The sequence below is a fragment of the Onychostoma macrolepis genome, chromosome 17 (genome assembly GCF_012432095.1).
Source record: "Onychostoma macrolepis isolate SWU-2019 chromosome 17, ASM1243209v1, whole genome shotgun sequence".
In the NCBI taxonomy this organism is placed as follows: domain Eukaryota; kingdom Metazoa; phylum Chordata; class Actinopteri; order Cypriniformes; family Cyprinidae; genus Onychostoma; species Onychostoma macrolepis.
The window spans coordinates 10,673,694-10,694,749 of NC_081171.1; the positions used below are offsets into that span (position 1 = coordinate 10,673,694).

A 21,056-nucleotide genomic window follows, 5' to 3' on the forward strand; every position below is an offset into this window, starting at 1 on the left:
GGGAAGCAGTGAGGAAAGCATTTCTCACCCCACTTTAGGACTTCTCCTGTCCTCCAAGACAGATGTGGATCGTGCTGCACCAGCCACGGGCGACCCAAGATGATGTCCACTGTCGAACCCTCCAGAACCAGCAATTGGATCTCTTCCCGATGCAATTGACAAATTTGTAGCTGTACCAGTCCGGTGCAGAGATGGACGGAGTCTTGGGTAAGTGGTTGACCAGTTATGGATTGTGCTTCATAATCCTTCGGTGTGTTAGAGGTAGGGATGCGGAGCTGCTGGAGGAGGTTCCCCCAGATGAAGTTCCCCGCGGAAAGGAAGAGTCGAGGAGGACGGTGACTGTAAGGACATGTGAGCAGGCAGTAAGCAGAACTCGTGTTGATAGAGGTTTGAGTTTAGGAATGGTGGGAAGTACAGAACTCACCAAGATTCGAGGTGGTCTTAGGGGACACTCCAGAACGCGATGTCCGTCATCTCCACAATATAAGCACAATCCCTGGGTAATCCGTCTTTGACGCTCAGGTAGCGGTAAGCGAGTGGAATTGGTTTGCATGGGTTCTGGCCGTGTGTCTCTGGCTGGCGAGGAGGAGGAGGAGGAGGAGGAGGAGTAGCAATAGCTGAAGATGGATCCGGAGAGCAAGACTGAATACGGTTGGAACATCGGATGGCTAGCTGGATAAACTTCTCCAACCCTTAGGTGTCATCATACACACTGAGATGTAGACACAAGCGGGGGTTTAATCCTTGTCGGAAGGCCGTGATGAGCGATGGCTCATTCCAACCGCTGGCGGCTGCAAGGGTCCTGAATTGTAGTGCGTACTGGTGGATCGGGTTGGTACCCTGACGAAGTTGGTACAGTTGCTCACCCACGGTTGAATCCCCAGGAGAGCTGCTGAACAGTTCTTTGAAATGGTGGATGAAGTTTGCAAAGGTGTGAGTAGCGGGTCCTGCCTGGCTGAGAATAGTTTCTGCCCATTTAAGAGCAGGACCAGTGAGGGAGGTAACTACAAACGCTATCTTGGCTTGATCTGTGGTGAACACGTGGGGATGCAAATTGATCGTTAGGGTACATTGGAGAATGAAGCCATTGCACTCCTCCGCCGAACCAGAGAAGGGCGTTGGTCGGGCCATGGGACTGGCGAAGACGATCGGTGAAGGAGTACTCGTGGTGGCGTGAGATGGTTGTGGTGGTTGTGGAGCCGTTGGTGTGGGCGATTGTAATAATAATTTCTTCAGGGAATCCACCAGCTCTTGAAAAGGGTCCGGAGTGCTCATCCTGTAAGTGAAGTTGTGCAGTCCGATCTTCTGTTACGATATAGGCTCGGACACAGAGGTAAGAGGTGAAACAGAAGTGACTTTATTTAACAGGTGGAGCACTATGGTGTGTATCGTTGATGGTGAGGTGAGTAGATGATCTTTGAAGCGTGTAACTCAAGGAGTGGTGAGAAATGATGACTGCGTTCTTTTCCCACAGCGTTTCTGGATGACGAGACGAGGGGATCCGTGGCAATACACACACACACTCTGAAGGTCGGAGCTCTAGGAGGAGAGGACAACACAAGGAGGTAGAACACAGGAGGTAAGGTACACAAGGTAAGTATATAAGCTTGGAAGGATATAACTCTTGGTAGTTGGGTTCAGCGATGATATAGTCCACGTTGTGCGTGTGCGTGTGCGTGTGCGTGGTTAGAACTCTGGTGAGGTGGAACGCTGTGATTGGTGGAGTGAAGGGCCTGACTGATCCGTGACATACACAACCTCTATAATTTTTTTATTCTATACACTTTATTGTGTATAGAAGTTTGTGAACAGTATGATTTTTTATATATATAAAATATGATAAATTAATACTTTTATTCACCAAGGATGCAATAAATTGATCAACATTGACAGTAAAGTCATTTTTTATGTTACAAAAGTTTTTTTTTTTTTACATTTTTTATAAATGCTTTCTTTTGAACTTTCTATTAATCCTGTTCTCAAAAAAATGCCCACAAAAATGTTAAGCAGCACAACCCTTTTCACCATTGATTATATATAATTATATATATATATATAAAGTTTCTGGGCACCAAATCAGCACATTAGAATAATTTCTAAATGATAATGTGTGATATCTGAAGGATCAAGTTTACAATTTAAAATACATTAAAACAGAAAACTGTTATATTTCAAAATATTACTGTTTTACTCAATTTTGGTCAAATAAATGCAGCCTTGGTGAGCATATGAGACTTCTTTCAAAAACATTACATTATTGTTTCTAACAGACATAACAGTCTCTTCATGGTATGTTTTCATGCAGAAAGGAAAGAATTTCTGGTTTGGTGTTTCTGTTGTTGTAGATATGGGTCAAAGTCACCCGAGTTGATGGCTGAGCACCCGCACACACATCTGACTCCTGTTCTAACAGCAACCCACAGGAGGATACAAATTATCTTCCGCAGCCTAATTGATCCTGACAACATTTCAGAGCTTAGCACATCAAAGCCGTGTGTGTGACGTGGCAGGAACAACATGTGAACGGAAGCCCACCGAATCCCGCCTCTGCTTCAAACCTTAACCCTCCCCAACATAAGCATAAAAGCCCTGGCAAACACAGCCACCTGCACTACAAAGCCATCACAGGCACTTTCGCTGAAAGGATTCCAAATGTTTGATATGATAAGACCTTTTGCCTGCTGTTTATATCTGCCAGTCCTCAAATCAAAGCTGACGTTTAAGCATGAGGGAACTTCAAAAACTTAGGGTGAATAAAAAATATCCAAAAAGTTCGAGATAAACTGCAGTGAACTCAAACATGCATCATCCTTTCTGTTGTTTTACACAGAGGTAAAGTATTGGAGTAAATGTAACTAATTACTGTACTTAAGTATATTTTCGGATACTTTGTAGTTTTACTGAGTATCAAAGATATTAGCAACTTTTACTCTCTAATTCACTACATTTTTGAATGAGTATCTGTACTCTTTACTCAGCTATTTGAAATGAGTGTTGCAGTTACACATTACATTTTGCATGGCACCTAGCTTTTCTGCAGGAATTTATTTCTGCTACAAAAGATGTGATATCGCCAACTACAGAGCACTGAAAGTACTATATCTTGTGCATTTTGTCCTTACCCACCCAAACTTGTCAACAAGGCTACTTTACGTGAATGTGAGCTCCTTAGCAAGTAGTTGTGAATCACAGGTGTTTTATTTGACTGCAGCTGGCTGTGAGGCTGAAACCAGCACATCCAGTGCAAGAAGACTTTGACTTTTTAATTTAATTTCTAAATTTTTATTTATTTATTGCAATTTTGAGGTGTTCAGTTTTATTTTGGTTTTAGAAAATAAACGTGATTGCTCTCCTCACGAATAAGCTCTTTCTTGTTTGTGTTACATGTTCTTTGTGCCTTGTCTTAGACTTTTATGTCACTTCCTGTCTCCTGTGGTGTTTGTAGTCAGTTTGTATCTTATCTTGTTCAGCTTGTTAGCCTCCTGTATATATATCTGTATATATATATATATATTATATATATATATCCCTAGTGTTTCTTTAGTTCTTTGTGAGTTGTTGAATGTAATAATTGTCTGTTCGCCTGCCATTTTGTTCTTTGTTCCCTTTGATTTTTGGCTTATTGTTGTTCTAGTTCTTCCATGAAATGCCTGCACATAGATCCTTGCCTCTGCCTGTTTTCCCCAGCTTCTCCACATCGTTACAGTTTTTCACTGGCATGTCTCTTTTTTTGAGCCTATATTTAGTATAAGTAAAATACTTAAGTACTGTTAAAATCAGATAGTGTAAGACTTTTACTCAAGTTGTTTTGGAATTGGTGACGTGTAACTTGTAGTGGAGTAATTTTCACTGTAAGGTACTTTTACTCAAGTATGGTTTTCCTGTACTCTTTAAACCTCTGGTTTTACATACATATAATGTGTCAAGTCAAGTCACCTTTATTTTTAGAGCACTTTATACAACACAGATTGTTTCAAAGCGGCTTCACAGTATTAAAAAAGCAAAAGTAATCGAATCAATGATGCAAACTTTAAAAATAGCTGTGTAAAAGTTAAATTCAGTGATAGGCAGCTCTACTCAAGTGTAGTGTAGTTATTTAACTTGAGTCAGTAATGGTGATTCAGTTCAATTCAGTAAGTGTCAATGTTGCAAAATACAAAGCTATAAAGCAGCTCTACAGAAGACAATAGTGGCATTATTTACTCAGTTCAGTTCACGTTTTGTTCTTATCTGTGTTAGTTCTATCAAATCTACAGTATACTACGTTTGTATATTAAGTGTCTTTTAAACCACTACTAAGCAAGCAAAAGGCAACAGTGGCAAGGTTACAGAAATGAAGAAACAAATCTTGTGAGAAACCAGGCTCAGTCAGAAGACTAGTTCTCCTCTGGCCTAAATGGATGAACACAATGTAAAATTGATTCCAAACTGCATCACAAATCGGATTTGTGGATAGATGTTATTCAATAAAATCTGTAAGGCAGTGCATTTATGAATATGCGTTTTTAAGGGAAAAAAAGCATTTTGTCTTACCATAAATGGCGTGTTGGTACAGCAGATTGTGTAACAGCTAATAAAGCCCCTCCATGGTCCAAAAACCAGACACTGTGCTCCTCCTCAAAAATCTAAAAAGTGTTTACAGAGTCAAAAACCTACAAAGTACTTTAGCATCCTGTCTCTTTGTGTTTCTCATGTTTCTTTTAGTTTCAGTTCTTTTGAGTGGTGATCAGGAACATGGTACTTGTAATATTAAAGGATTAATTCACTTCCAAAATAAACATTTTCTGATAATGTAGTCAGCCCCATGTCATCCAAGATGTTCATGACTTTCTTTCTTTCTGTCAAAAAGAAATTCAGGTCTTTGAGGAAAACATTCTAGGATTTTTCTCAATATAGTGGACTTCAATGGGGATCAATGGGTTGGAGGTCCAAATTGCAGTTTCAGTGCAGCTTTAAAGGGCTCTACATGATACACATCACATTGGAAAAGTCACGCATGTTTAATACTTCTTTTGTGTACTCCAGTTAAAAAAGGTAATGTAGGGTGCAAAAATCCATCTCATTTTCTCCTCCAACTTCAAAATTGTCAGACATCATTGTTTTAGATTTTTTGTAAAGGGCATTTGACATTTTGCTTTGTAAACTTTGGGTTGGTACTTCTGCCTATATCACACGTGACCTTTCTAATGTGACTACTTAATGCGTGATGTCAAACTTGTGTAAGACGTGCATTTGTCGTTAAAAAGTATATACATTTCTATTTTTATTTTTAGAAAATGATCGATCGTTTCACTAGAAAAGACTCTTATTCCTCGCTGGTATCATGTAGATTCCTTTGAAGTTGCATTGAAACCGCAATTTGGACCTTCAGCCCATTGATCCCTATTGAAGTCCATTATATGGAGAAAAATCCTGGAATGTTTTCCTCAAAAACCTTAATTTCTTTTCGACTGAAGAAAGAAAGAATTGAACATCTTGGATGACATGGGGATGAGTAAATTATCAGTAAATTTTTATGCTGAAACCTTTAAGACTACACTACAGTCCATGCTTAAGAAGATGTGAGCAGGTGAGTGGTTTACCTGTCTCCATGTGTTGCCGGCATCAGAGGAGATGAACATTCCTGTGTTAGAGAAGGAAAGCTCTGGCCCAGTGTTTCCTGAGAGAGAAAACACTACTGTAACTCTCACAGACAGATTATTATTCCCCATACATATGCTGGAGATACAGTATATTGGTGGATGAGATTTGATTCTATCACAGTTTATTACAATAGAATCAAACAGAAAATAATCCCAGCAGGTAAAAAAAGACAATGAAAAAGAAGTATGTGCTGTTAAGTATATGCACTACAAAGGCAAACTATTGGATTTCAATCACACATTTAATTTGAAAAAAAAAAAAAAACACATGGAAATTGTTTCCATCAGTAGCTGTTTAACCCTTGTGTGGTGTTCATATTTTTGTTACACAGCTAGTGTTTGTAAAATTTGATCTGATAAATGTTCTTCACAGAAAATGAGCCAAGGCCAATGAGTTGGAGTTTGAAAAAAATAATTAATAGTATAATTTTTCTTTTGATAAAAAGTGAAAACGGGTCCCACAGACCCAAACACCATACAAGGGTTAAATATAATTTGCTTTTATACTGTCACTGTACCAAAGCAAACTGTCTTTAAAAAAATATAAATTTTACAGCATATTTGAAATAAACATTTTTTTCAAAAAAAAAAAAAGAACAGAATAGTTCACGAGTCCTTTAATAGAAAATTATAAAACAATTGCTAGATATATCAGATTTCGGACCAGTCTTTAGACAGCAAAATGAAATGACAAAATTATAAACTTTGTTGAATATAAAAATGATGTATTTCATTAATATTTTAATTGAAAAAAAAATAATAATAATATTTTGTGCCCCCTTTGCAGCCCCCATAGAGAGTTCTTGGATTTCTATTAATACATTCATTTATATGAAAATCCCTGGTCTACGAGACCTAATTTAAGTAATTTAGGTTAACACAATTGTGTAGTTATATTTTGCCACGGCACAGCAGTATAATTTTAAATCTATAATCTATGATTTCCTGATAAATTCCTGGTGCACACTGTCTTGTGTGTACGAGTGCCCCTCAAAGACCACAATCATCATGATGCCTGATGAAGAACGTTTGGTAAAGCTGCTGTCAGCGACAAAAAAAACATATTTTTCAAATCCCATATTTATACACTCTGAGCATGGGAAAGCGATTGCGGAACAGCTGTCGGACATGACAGGCAATTATGAATGTGGAAGACACCGGTCATATTTTCTGCGTGCTCTGCATGGCTAACTTTTTGAGCGTGCATCTATCTAGTCTCATGCAGGAAGCTATTTGGGCTTGAGTTTTGAAGATAACTTTATAATGAGTCTGACAAGCAAAAGAACAGAGTGAAATGAGTTTTTGTTCCAATCATGCCAAACTCTGCAGCTGAAAAACACAAAGATGTAATAACTTGAAAGCCGTGATTTGGCCACTCAAACTCTATCTGCATTTAAAAGCATGCACATTTATATCCATTCTTCACTCTAATTTATCAGAAACTCCTGGGAGACTCAAGACGCCACAAGCATAAAAACAATAAAGAAGTGGCACAGCTACACACACACACACACACACACACACACCTGTGGCCACTATAATCCCTGGAGCGGAGTGTTTGGTGGAGATGGTGTCAGGCGTGTAGGGGTTTTCAGACATCTGCAGGTGAAGGTGCAGGGAGCACGACGGCTGAAAATTAGAACATTACACAGTATTAAATTATATTTCAATATATTTACATCTATCTACATAATCTCCTCTGCATCGACCGACTGTAACATCATCTTTCAAAAGCCGTGCAAATGAATCCGCTTTTTTTATCTCCTCGGCTTTTGTCCGTATTTTTAGTATCCCTTCAATTAGTGTGACCCATTTTTTTTGTACATGAAAAATCAAATCTTTGATTTCAGAGCCTCAGAATATCATAATGTAATTATTGCAATTAGAATTCAGTGTCAATACAGTGTCAAAAATCAGTACAGTTAAATGCAATCAACCACCTAGTGATTCAAAACTAATTGCATATGCAAGTAAGCGGCAAACTTTTGTTCTGTGAGTACAAGCGTCTGAATTCTTGTACCAGCGGTTGTTTAAAGTTGGTAATAAGTCCTAAAATACCCAAAGCACAAGGACTGGAACAAAAAAACCTTGTTTTATCTTGTCTTTCTAAAGAATGACAACACGTGTGCAAACACTGAACCCACTGTCTTTTGGTGCAGCAGAAAAAAAGTAATTAAGACTTTCTGAGATCTGCTGATAAATGGACTCCAGTTGTTCAATGTATGTCTTAATTGAAATCACCAATCTTCCAGAACAGTGTAAAACATCAGTGAAAGTCATTACAAAGATACCGAGAAGGTACTGTGTCTTAATCAAACCATCAGAAAGCACTGAATTCAGAGCTATTGTGTGGTAGCTGGCAGTTCACCCTCATTTCACTGTGAGACTAAAGGAGTTCCTCTCTGCAGGGCTCCACTGTAAAAATGCATCAAACGAAAAGCGTGTCAACACTGTAATGTCTTGTTTTCATCTGACCATAGTTAAGTAGGTGTGTCTGAGTGTAATGTAATGAATAGTTGGTGTGACTGGATCTGATGGAGTGCTTGTCATCAAGAAAAGTGGGCGTGGCTGTGCTTGAAGTGGGTGTGTCACTGTAATAGGATCAACGTTATTAATAGCTGTTTTATGTTAAATAGTATTTCACCTACTTTGATGTTGGTGATCTATGCCTTTTTGGCAATGTCCTCATGATTAGTAGGAAATATATATCTGGTTGAGTTAATTCCAGTGGCTCTCACCAGGTTGCAGTTGATGTCATGTCCTGTGGTGTCTTTTGTCGGAGGTTGTAGTAAGCTCCATGTCTGGCCTTTGTTGTAGGTGATATATGTTCTCATCTGTGCGTCTTCTTTCTTATTGGCTATGATCAGTCCACTGACACCCGCCACCTTTACAAGACAAAAGTGATCTGAACTCAAATACTTGGATTTCCTTGTTTTTGTGACTTCATAATATAATAATAGTAAAATAATAATTTATTATTATTTATCATTCATTTATTATTGATTATTTACTAATGTATCATTATTATTATTATTATTATTATTACTAAAATTATACAGATTATCATAATAAAAATATTATCAGTTTTTAATTACATATATTAGTTTGTGTTCTGCTAAATTATTATTTTATAACAATTATAGAAATATAATAATAATAATAATAATAATAATAAATCTGTACATTATTCTTATGGTTATTGTTGTTATTTTATTATTAATAATAATTATTTAATTATGTTTTATTATTTGTTACTATTGTTATTATTATTAAAATGTACTTATTTTATTTATTATTATTATTTTGTATATTCTATATAATAATAATATTCTTAGTTTAATATAGCTTATTCTTAGATTATTACTGTTAGTAAGATTATTATAATAAAAATATTATCAGTACTTTTATTATTATTTTTTTTTTTTACAATTACAGATATGTGTTCTTTGAAGCGATGAAAAGGAGAACGAAAGGATATCAGGTTCTACATTATTGCAGATAAGCCTCATTTCTCTTTGCATTTTTGCTTACACTTCACTTTCTGGATGTTTTCAGTCGTTCTCATTATCAGATTTTCTTCTTCTCTTTGTATTCTTAGTGTTTAATGGCATAACTTCAAACACTGCTGTTTTGTGCTGCATTGCACTGTTCCCTGTTCTACTTTCAAAAATTCCTGGAGAAAGCCATGCTAATTACTGAAGTTTTCCTAATTGCACACAACATGTATTTGTGTACATTCAAGATGGTCGACTTCTTAAACTTAATTGGCGAGCACCATCAGGCCATTCAATCATATTTGCAGACCTTGTAGACATCCACAATGAGGTTTCCTGCGAGGCCTCGGGAGGTACGGAGGTTTGGGAGCGAGCGAGTGAAGTAGACTCCAGGTGTGTCAGAGATGTACAGACTGTAGGTGTCATTTTCGTTCCACTCCTGCACTGCTGCCAGCACTTGCCCCTCATCTGTACTGACAATGTGCATGTCCTGCACGGAGAACAGCTGTTAGAGCCACATGCATTTCATCTGACAACTTATTTGTGACAGCTAGTGCTGTGTCATGTATCTTACTTTGGGTAGACAGTATTTAGGGAGCTGTATGGTCCTGAAGGGCCCTCGCTGATAGGACACAAAGTATGTAGTTCTTCCTGCTGTGGTTAACTGATACACACACATAAGTCAGAGAAAGCACAGTTACAAGAATTTACAACAGATCAGCACTTCACACCAATCAGAACTCATGTTTGCTTGTCTATTATAGAGGCTTTCCATTGCTCATGATCCACTGTTTCAGCATCTCAGAGCGGCTGGGTTCACTAAATGCAGTGACCTCCATCTCTGCATTGCTGTGAGAATCTGGGAACACACTGTACGCCATTCACATAATTTTTGTGGACAGATAATTATAGCATTTCACTAGATTAGTAATGAAACACTGAAAATTCACCAAAAAATACAGTTTTCTGTCAAAATTCTGTGTCTGTGATTTTACAAGTGCAAAGTAATATATATAATTTTTATTATAGTTCAATTAATAGAATTGCAATAGTAATATAATTATATTAATAATAATAATAATAATATTATAAGAAGATGATGAAGAAGAAGAAGAAAAATAGTAATAATAAAAGAAAATAATAATGCATTTAAAATGTATTTGGCCTGAGTAATCTCAACTTTTGGAAACTTTCTAAACAACTAAGTTTCAGTTGATATATATAAATAATGATCACATTTTTGTTGCAATTTTTCCCTGGGGTATCGTTATAATTGTAATAAATATCAATATTTCAAGCAATTGTATTGAAGTTTCCAGTATTGTATCAACATCCCTTCCATTTTATTTTATTTCAGATTATACTATCCTTGTGGGGTGCAATATACATTGCACACTTATAATCCTGCTATAGTATTGTCAGGGGGAAAGGGGAATTTTGTATTAAGTACACAATGCTTAATCAAAATTTTTGAAGAATTAATTCCATATCGACCAATTATAATCTGATTAACATGTACACATGTTGAATGAAGCCAAGATGCAATCACATTATCTAGTTCTCTCAGTCCGACTTCGCAAAAATCCCCCCAAAAAAGCATTTTGGTTGCAATCTATTGTTTTGGTCAGACTGAAATCGAACTTTTAAAGCGCAATGTAAATATATTGAACATTGGCAAGACCTGACCCACACACACGCACATGTTGTACACACTCTTATCAAGCAGATTGTAGCTATTAGGTTGTAAACATAGTACATTAAAGCTCTAATTCCTTCGATTGATCCAGTGTCAATAGAGCTTGGATGTCCAAAGAATGAGGCAGTGTGTGTGTGTGTGTGTGTCCACTTTTATAGGGTGAGGATGGTGCTACACTGTGTTTTTCCTGCGAGAGGTGTGGGGTGTCAGACAGTCTCTTGTTCCTGCGCTTTTTGAATCAATAATCTCATTATTCTCTGTCAACTCAAATCCAACAGCTTCAAGCTACAAAAGTCAAAAGAAAGTCGCTTGTATTGACAGAGGAGGGTCCAGGTTTCGGATTCTCACTCAAAACCGTGTCCTGTCCTCCCCTGGCCCGCTGTTAAAGATGGAGAGGCTGGTTTCAATGGTTATCACTCACTTACACGCCACTGACAGAGATAAAAGGAGGGCTATAAAAAGAGTCAGACAGAGATTATCTTGACACACACACACACACACACGCACACACTTTTTTGGTATCTCCCACACTAATCTAAATCACAAGCGCTTATGCACTTTATGAAACGCACACACATTTGTACCTGTAAGAAGATGTATTGGTCCTGCACCACAAGTGAGTTGGTGTCAATTCGGCCGCTGAATGGATACTGCCTACCCTCCTCCGAACACTTTTGTGCTCGGCAGGTAATATACTGCATTTCTGTGAGACACACACACAGATTTATCAACACAGGATACGCTTGTGCACAAGAACGCCTTGATCTACACCAAACAAAAAACAGATGATCAATATCTCTCTCACTCTCGCTGGCACACACACACCCACACAACAAACACAATCTAGAACTTACACACAAACTTCCCACACATTTCTATGTCTAGCCAAATTAATCAGTGCTCTCCATTATCAGTCTCTCTACTAGCTATCCATCCTCACTCAGAAGGGAGAGAAAGAGGGGGTGGGAGTAAAAGTACAGAGAAAGACAGAAGGGAGAAAACAAAGACCGAAAGAAAATAAGAGCCCAACAAAGAAACAACAGATTAGGAATAACCTTTTTATTTGTTTCAGGTATCTCTGAACAAAATGAAGAGTAGGAGATATAATATCTTTCATTTTAGACCTATTTTTTTATGTTTTCAGATCAGTTTTAAGGAAGGGGTTCTTTTTACATGACATTAATGGATACTTGGTTTAGATGTTTCTTACTGATGTTTACAATGTTCATAAAGTTTAATAACTTAAAAATCCATTTCAAATCTCTACTTGAACATCAATATTCTATTATCAACAAACACCATCACTGACAACTTTAGGACTTAGGACAGTTTACATAAAATTTCATCTCAAAATATCTCTCAAATCAGTTGCACTTTTACTTTCCAACGCAGCATGTCATGTTTGATTAAAAGACACTGATGTCTCAGTGCCTTTATTGTTTTAATATTGAATATGCACCATGAACAAATAAGATTTGTTGTGTATGTCAAATGTATAGCCTCTAGTCTAGTGTGATTTTATTATCTAGCTTGTTGTAAATAAGAGAAAATATTATTTCAGTTTTTTTTGTGTATGTCAAATGTATAGTCACTAGTCTATGGTGATTTTATTATCTATGCAGAGGTTTGAAGTGGAAGAATTTAAAGAATAACTTTTAAGAATAATTAACTTTGAATAAACACTACAAGTCTAATGACTTTGGTTGATATTTTAGTCTCATAGAAAGCTATTGCACAATTATCTGGACTACTTTTAAGGTGCCTTTGGTTATTTTTGGGCTTGATAGCACCTGTTAGCACCTGCACCTGTTTGGGCTTGATAGCACGCTCTACTTTTACTGGTTAAAAAGGAATGTGTGATTAAACATTTCTCAGTTTGATTTTTTGAACTATCTGTATCATGTGACTGATATAACAATGCAACTCAATGCATCTCATGTAAAGTTTGCAAAATTTAATTTAAAAGTCCCTGTTTTTTGTGCTGCATTTCTCATCACATTCTTATCACCAACTTTTCCAGTAGCCTACAATAAATTAGAAGACCATTTGGTTTGTAATAACACTAAAAAAAGAGCCTCTAAAGAATGCATGATCTATGGAAGCGGAATTATAATGAATGGAAATTCAAAGAATTCAAGTGTAATTTGGAACTAGAAAAAAAAAAGTTTGACTTGTCTTTTGAAAGCCATTTGAAAGTTTAAAAGCTTTATCATTTTCAGTAAATTGGAGTGGAAGAACACTTCAATTCCCAGAATGCAGGGTAGTTTCTAGCCCTTCATCAGTACTGGATCACTATATATATATATATATATATATATATATATATATATATATATATAATTATTATTTTAAAAACTGTTTTGGACATAAAAGGATATAAATTGTCTTTATCTGCTCTACAGAGTTGTTTACAAGCTGCAAACACAATAAAGAGCTGCTACGTTATTGAAAAGCAAAATTTGTTTTCTATAATCAATTGTAGGTAAATATCCAGCGCTCTTTTGTTTTGTATCTTATGAAATATCTCATTATTGTTTCAGTGTGAGAAACCACTGCAGTACGTGAATGAACGGTTTGAATGAATCAAACTGAATCACAAACCGTTTCTGTCCTTTTTGCAAACCCATTTGACTAATTAGTAGGGATGCACGATATTGGATTTTTGCCGATATCCGATATATCGATCTTTTTCAACTCATTTTGGCCGATATCGATATATTTCCTTTTGTTTGGAAACAACACTAAGTCTCTCCTGTGCAGAAATAATAAGCAAAATTATTTTTAATTTTGGTTAGTTTTTAAACAAGAACTTATTTGTTAGAATTAAATAAACAATAATGAAGGTTTTTTGACAGTACATTGAAGCTTTGAAAATAACTATAAATAAACTATATATCAATCGCTGCATTCTTGTTAACATTTTATTTTAAGATTTAACATTTGTTGATGGTCTAAAGCAAGAGAGTTGTAAAAATTCGGAAGATCTTTTAGAGCTTATGATTTGTTTAAAAAATAAAACTTATTACACATTAATGAATAAATCAGTATATATAAAATTATTTAATATACAAGTGTCATGTTTGTGATTTTTTTTATGTAAGCTATAACTTCTAACCTTTAAATCAAAACATACTCATAATTTTATGACATCAATATCTACTTTATTTAATCAGAAACACAGTTTAAATGTTATTTGTGTAGGCTATTTTACTTTTAATTTAATTAGAAGTAGGCCAACAGCGCCCCCTACAGATTAAAACTCCTTACCGAACGGGCGTTAGGACCCGGGGGATGCTGTCTCTGCTGCCGCACGTGCTATTACTGTTTACGCTAATCAAACACAGAATGCATCATTCTGTAAGTGCTTTCACAGATTAAATGCAGCGATCCATGACACTCAATCTAATCATCATTCAGACAAAACTTTGCTTCAAGAATGAGCCACACTGCTGATGTGATCTAATCACTAGTACACCCTGAGCACATCTGAGTTATCGGCATAATTTTTCACATCGGGCCGATGCCGATATTTATATTTAAAGCCATTATCGGCCGATTCCGATATCAGTCCGATAATACCATGCATCCCTACTAATTAGATCACTAGCATCACTAGCTCTGATTCTATCCGCTGATAGAAAACACATATGACATGAGGATTTATCAATAATATTTTACAGGGGAACAGTGATATTTTACTGTAAAAAGGGTCTAGCAACACCCCTGCCTGTGTGAATGTCTTTGAAGTGCAGCTCACTAAATTCCTTTTCCTGTCATTCCAATTCAGCTTCCTTCAGGGCGTGGCCAATTTGCAGCTCATGAATTGAAAAGGAGCCAATTCTTCAATTCAGAATTTTGCCCAACTCTGATTCCACATGCCTGCTCTACTGTGAAGGCATGGACAGATAAGATTGCCTATTAAATAGAATGGACTGAAAGAACTGGTTCAAACCCTTTTAGAAGAGGTTTGATTATTACCGCCTGAAAACTAAAGAAGCTTTTGCCACCTTCTCCATTTCCCCGTGCTTCAAATTTAGTTTGGTGTAACCACTGCATCACTCATAACACATTTAAATGTATTGCTGTTGTTAGACTGTCCGTAGCTTAGGGCCTGTTGTGTTGTGTCAGGCTCATATCAATAGAGTTTAATGCACAACACTGTCCCACAAGGATAAAACACAAGCGCAACAGTCTGCCAGAATGAAGCCAGAACCATTTACTATTGAATTTACTGTTGTCCACAATTCATCTGTTCATTTTTCACTGCGACACAGGAAAAAAATAAAGCATAGGAGGTTGGGGAGAAAGTAAGAAAGACAGGGCAAGAGTGCTAGGAGGGGAGGAAGAGAGAAAAAGCAGAAGAAAGAAAGACAGGATTTGAAGGGCAAAAAAAGGAAAAGAAAGAGACTAACGTCCACTGTCAGTTCGAGCCTCGATGTGCACCAAATCTGCCTCTTTATCCAGACCACTCAGCGCCCTGAAAATGAAAAAAGAAAAAGACAGAAAACAAAAAAGAACAGAAGAGAGGAAAACAATCAGGAAGGGCTCCAGTGGAGAGGAGATGAAGAAGGAAGGAAAGAGAAGGAGGTGCCAGCAGGGGACGGACGGATGAGTACGGTAATAGCATGAGAGTGATGGAGTGATGGAAGAGGAGAGGGGAAGGATGGAGGGGTAAGTGATGGACAGCATAATTCCACTGCTCCAGTAGGAGACAGTCTGTCTCCAGTGAATCCTTATTGTTGCTCTGATAGCAATTAATCAAACACACACACACACACACACACACACACACACAAAAACACAGCTCGCTCCCACAAACCATTTTCCATCGCATACACACTTTCATTTCTTACCTATTTTCACCTGTGACGCACATACACACTCGCCATCATATCCTCTTTCTGAGATTTTTAATCATCTTTACGTCTTGTCTTTTGTTATCCATATTTTCTTCTGAGACAGTTTGAACACAGTCACAATCTGATATCTTACAATCCAAAATTAAACCTTTCAGTAAAAATCTGATATTCCACCTCTACAGGTTTGATATTAAATCCCATTTACAGTCTCACTCTCAGATTAATATTAATCTCAATCTGAATTTGAACATCCCTCTTATTGCATGTCTGATATTAAACCCCTTCTTCTAAACTTCTCTATCAGTTCCAGTGTGACATTAAAACCCCTTGAAAGGTTGTTTTCTTGAGATCACAATGTAATTTTCTTGTCATCTCAACATAAACGTTTTCACGTAATATCGATTTGAAAACAGCATGCTGCTCAGCATTTCTATGGTCAGCTGCAAACTGCAGAAGTCCCGGCTCCTCAAGTTGGCAGGCAATGGAATTAAAGATAAAGTCGTAGCCTCAATCTCAAGTGTCAGACTGATTTGGAAGTGGTCCATCACTGACAGACATTGAGATATATCAGCTGCAATGAGTTCCTGATGAAAGTAAAACCAATTTGTTCAACTACGATGCAGCATTACTGTATGTACACTACCATTTAAAATTTGAGATTTTTTTTTGAGATTATAATTTTTTTTTAAAGAAATTCAAACTTTTATTTTAATGAAGGGATGCGTTAAATTGATCAAAAGTGCCAGTTTAGACATTTATAATATTAGAAAAAATATATTTTAAATAAACTTTTTATTCATCAATGAATCCTAAAAAAAAAAAAATGTTTCTTGAGCACCAAATCAGCATATTAGAATGATTTCTGAAGAAAAACTGGAGTAATGATGCTGAAAATTCAGTTGTGCATCACAGGAATAAATCACATTTTAAAATACATTAAAATAGAAAACAGTTTTTTGTAATAACATTTTACAATATTACTAATTTTACTGTATTTTTAACATTTGAACAGCAGCGTGTGCTTAAATGCAATTTCTTACCTTACCTCTTACATTTTACAACAAGGTTTAATTCATCAGTTAAAGCATTAGGTATAATGAAATAACCTTTTTACAGCATTTATTAATACAGATGATAGAATTTATAAATGTAATTTACTTGAACCTGATATGTCAAAAATGTTTTAGTATATAAAATTGACATTAATCAAGATTAACAAATCAAACCTTATTGAAAGTTTTACAGAAATAATACTACTTTTAAACACCTTCAATAACCTCAGTCAGAGTCCCAGTCTAAGATTAAAGCACTTCTCAAAATCTCAGTATGAAAATAACTCCTCTTTCAATTATCTGTCTGAGGTTCAACGTCTCTCTCAATCCCATTCAGACGTAAAACTCAGACTTGAATAACTGAAGCGGGGGTTAAACATTCCTCTCAAACCCAGTCTGATACCGAGACCCATTATAGTCTGAGGTTAAACTTTTCCATTTTCCCCTTTCTGTAGTCACCAAACCTGACACAGCAGGGCTTCAGAGACATAAACGCAATCAGAACAGTATATGTGTGTGTGTCGCAGTACAAAGCAGCAAAGAAAAGATGTATTGTGTATATTTTTGAAAGGATGTAGAGAAATGTGTGTGTGCATGTTAAACCCAGGGGTGAAGACATGTTGTTGGTTGTCTCCACAGCTCATCGAGCATGTGACAGGCAACCAGTTATTTTGACTACACCTCACACAAACACACAAACTCACACTGATGGGATTAAAATATAAAACCTGATCAAAATTCCACACATACGCTAATATGAAGCACAGGGGAGAGAGAAGTGACATGACAGTGAGATAGATGGAGGTAGATAGAGAAAGAGAGAAGGGAAAGAGACATACAAAGTGTGTGTATGTAAGTTTATCATTGTCAGTGTTTTGGATGTAGAGAGTGGGTTTAATATTGGATTAATTTTCAGTCTGTGATAGTGTGTGTGCGCATGCAGGTATATTCTTGCAGTCAGATTAATTTTCAGTGTGAAATTGCACTGTAGGCGTGTTATATGAGATTGATGATCAGTAAAAAAAAATTACTCCGTCTCTGTGTGTGTGTGTGTATGTGTGTGTGTGTGTGTCGTACCAGTAGAATCGCCCCGGAGTAACTCTCTCATGAACAAGAATCCACTTTTTACCGAAGTCCACCGAGCTATAAAGCTGCAGCCAAAGGAGAAATAGACACATTCACTGTAAGATCCCTAACTGCAGCCAACAAAGGTAATTATCTTGCTCACACTTAATTATCCACATTATGTGCTTTTAATTGTTCAGTAGAAGTAGAACCTCTTGAGGCTGTGCAAGTGTGTGTGTGTGTGTGTGTGTGTGTGTGTGTACCCTCTGATCATGGCTATAGGCCAGTATCCAATTCTCCTGAGTAGGGTGAAACAGAAGACTCATGATATAGAAGTTAATATTGAACTTTTGAAAAGTGGCTCCTTCATCAGAACTGATAAGTAAACTACTCTCCACCTCTGGATCAGATAAAATCAGGATCTGAGGAAGAGGAAGAATTATATTAGCTTGATATTTTCTATCTGACAGTTTTATACGTCTGTATCTCTGATGCATTTGAACAAACTCACCTTCCTCTTATTGGTTGGACAGACGTACAGATAGCTCAGCATCGTTCTGATCATCACTTTATCTGTCAGCTTCTCATATGTCGTCCCAAAATCTACTGACCTACAAATACATACAAAGGTCACTGATGTGATGCCCATATTTTATCTGTTAATTTATTTAAAATATGGAAACACTTTACATTTGTTAATATTGGTTACCTGCATTAGTTAACATGAACTTACAAAGAAAAAATATTTCTAAATCATTTATTAATCTTAGTTAATGCTAATTTCAACATTTATTGACACATTTTTAAAAGTCGTATCTGTTAATATTATTTAATGGAACTTAGCTAACATGAACCAACAATGAAAAGCTGTATTTTTATTAAGTGAAGTTTACAAAGATTAATAAATACTGTAACAAATGTATTGCTTATTATTATTTAAAGCGATAGTTCAACCAAAAATGAAAATTCTGTCATTAATTACTCACCCTCATGTCATTCCAAACCCGTAAGAACTTTGTTCATCTTCAGAACACAAATTAAGATACTTTGGATGAAATCTGAGAGCTTTCTGACATTATTTTTGTTTTCTTTGCACACAAAAAGTATTCTCATGGCTTCATAACATTATGGTTGAAACACTGATGTCTCATGGAGTATTTTAACGATGTCCTTACTACCTTTCTGGGCTTTTAACGTGTCAGTTGCGTTGCTGCCTATGCATAGTCAGAAAGCTCTCGGATTTCATCAAAAATATTTTAATTTGTGTTCCGAAGATGAGCGAAGGTCTTACGGGTTTGAAAAGTCATGAGGGTGAGTAATTAATGACAGAATTTTCATTTTTGGGTGAACTTTCCCTTGAATGTTAGTTGATGAGACTGACGGGATCTTTTTGTAAAGTGTTAATAACAAATTCAACTTTTGTTATTCAAGAAACATGTTCAAGAAAAATGTTACTTGATGATTGCACTGCATGAGTCATCAAACTGAAACATTTCTTAAATGTTGTAGAAGTTTTTCAAAACAATATGAAAGCAATATAAAGAGTATTTCTAGGCAACTGAAACATATCTTTAGATTTTCCTTACTTTTAAGACTGAGACTCGTGTGTCACTGACCCACACAGACATTTGATTTCAAAGAAAGCAAAGTGAAAACACAAAAGAAGAGCTGAGGATTAAGCCATTCAGCTTGTCCTAACCGGAGAGTGAAACAAGAGAGTTTCCTGCATTATGTGATTTTTCTGTCCTCACTGAAAGGGCAAAAGCAACAAAAGAGCCTTTAAGAACATGTTAAAATATACAGCTGTGTGGATCAGGATTTTGGACCAGCTCGATTTCACAAACTGCCACTCAGAAGGACAGAAACCAAACAACCAGAATGTCTTGTTGCGTGTCCCTTGTTGCCATCACGGCTGGTTAGTACAAAAACTCAAAATAACATGGACATGTGGACACAGGCTTTTGCCTTTTTATTAGACAGGCACAATAAAAGGTGACAGGAAACATCACGGGCCATGTTAGAACCCGAATCCCCCACGCAAGCTCTATAACTCGACGTGTCAGGAGCACGGCGCGCCACATCTGCAGCGAAGCTGAGATTTTCAGAAGTCATTGGCGTAATTAACTGAAGCTGTTGTGTATGCGCACGTCTCCGTTCCATCGGAACTCATTAACACAGTCTCTTCTCCAGCAGGTACGACAGCAGACAGGAGAGTCTGCTGAACTCTTACAAGTATAATAACGCTAATGGTTTTAGGCCAGACAGTTGCTGGAGAAGCACATGTGTATGTGTCGTCTGAAGCATTATCTCCTCGAGTGCTCTTCTCTGAATGCGCTGAGAGTGCTCATACTCTGACACTTTTACCATCGGATACAATTACGTGGCCGTTCAGAGCTGTTGAGGTTATTTGGGTTGTGTAAGCTGTAGCGGCACAGGTGAAGAGGAAGATGGTTCTCTAAGCGCCCTCGAACAGTGCTGAGTGCCTGCCCTAAAAAGCTCCTCTGACGTTTCTGGTCCGGTCAAGCTTCCCTCTCGCTCTCTCTCTCCCTCTCCTCCAGCAGATCTGCACTGTACTCAAGAGGACATTACTCCTCCTCTCAGGACAAATACGCCTGGGTACGTGTGTGTGATTTAACAATCGCATGGGCAGGCTGGATACTTTTTAAGAGCGTGTATCTTTATTTTAAAACACAGGAGAGTGTGATTAACTAGCTCCTCTGAATGAGCCGTGATTTGTCTTCATTTTTTTCCTCCTTTCATCCCGCCAACAGCAACATTCATTAATCATTCATACTGTTATTACCGACATCATTTACTACAGCCTGCAAGCTGAGCTTTAACATTCACCTCTTTTAATAACACGATGCCACATCCCTCCCCCCGCTACTGTCTATCTCTCTCTCTCTTTCTTCCATTCGCTCTCTCTTTGTTCCTCCTCTTCTCCCATTCCTCCACTTTCCTTTTCCTCATTTCCTGTTTATGCCGTTTCTGTTTGTGGAAGTTTGATAATGGCTTTCTGTTTTTTCTCTCTGTAAACCCCCCAGCTCACCTCCCTCTCTGAGTGACACACACCAGGAGAGGAAATCTCATCAGGGCTTGCAGCCAAAAAGAAATTAAACAAAGCCTTCCTTCAAGGTGATTGCAGTGTGTATGTGTGTGTGAGCGTTTGTGTCTATGCGCGTGTTTGCAGTGATGGCATGTTGATAAAGGATGATGTCATATTACATATCTCCCAAAACGTTTAATTA

The 21,056-nt window shown here is 37.0% G+C and overlaps 1 protein-coding gene across 4 annotated transcripts in view; it reads right to left on the reverse strand.

Annotated features, from left to right (window-relative positions):
* The window catches only part of sorcs3b (sortilin related VPS10 domain containing receptor 3b), a 60,490-nt gene that overhangs the window by 18,071 nt on the left and 21,363 nt on the right, over positions 1 to 21,056 (reverse strand). For 3 of the 4 annotated variants that reach the window (XM_058749278.1, XM_058749276.1, XM_058749279.1), the window contains exons 3-13: positions 18,320 to 18,419; positions 18,072 to 18,230; positions 17,821 to 17,894; positions 15,245 to 15,309; positions 11,417 to 11,535; positions 9,711 to 9,800; positions 9,447 to 9,626; positions 8,381 to 8,527; positions 7,169 to 7,271; positions 5,583 to 5,659; positions 4,534 to 4,625 (exon numbers count right to left, since the gene is read on the reverse strand). In XM_058749278.1, coding sequence (XP_058605261.1) covers positions 4,534 to 4,625; positions 5,583 to 5,659; positions 7,169 to 7,271; positions 8,381 to 8,527; positions 9,447 to 9,626; positions 9,711 to 9,800; positions 11,417 to 11,535; positions 15,245 to 15,309; positions 17,821 to 17,894; positions 18,072 to 18,230; positions 18,320 to 18,419 — 1,206 coding nt within the window. The remainder of the gene's footprint in view (positions 1 to 4,533; positions 4,626 to 5,582; positions 5,660 to 7,168; positions 7,272 to 8,380; positions 8,528 to 9,446; positions 9,627 to 9,710; positions 9,801 to 11,416; positions 11,536 to 15,244; positions 15,310 to 17,820; positions 17,895 to 18,071; positions 18,231 to 18,319; positions 18,420 to 21,056) is intronic. The other variant, XM_058749277.1, reaches the window with a different exon arrangement.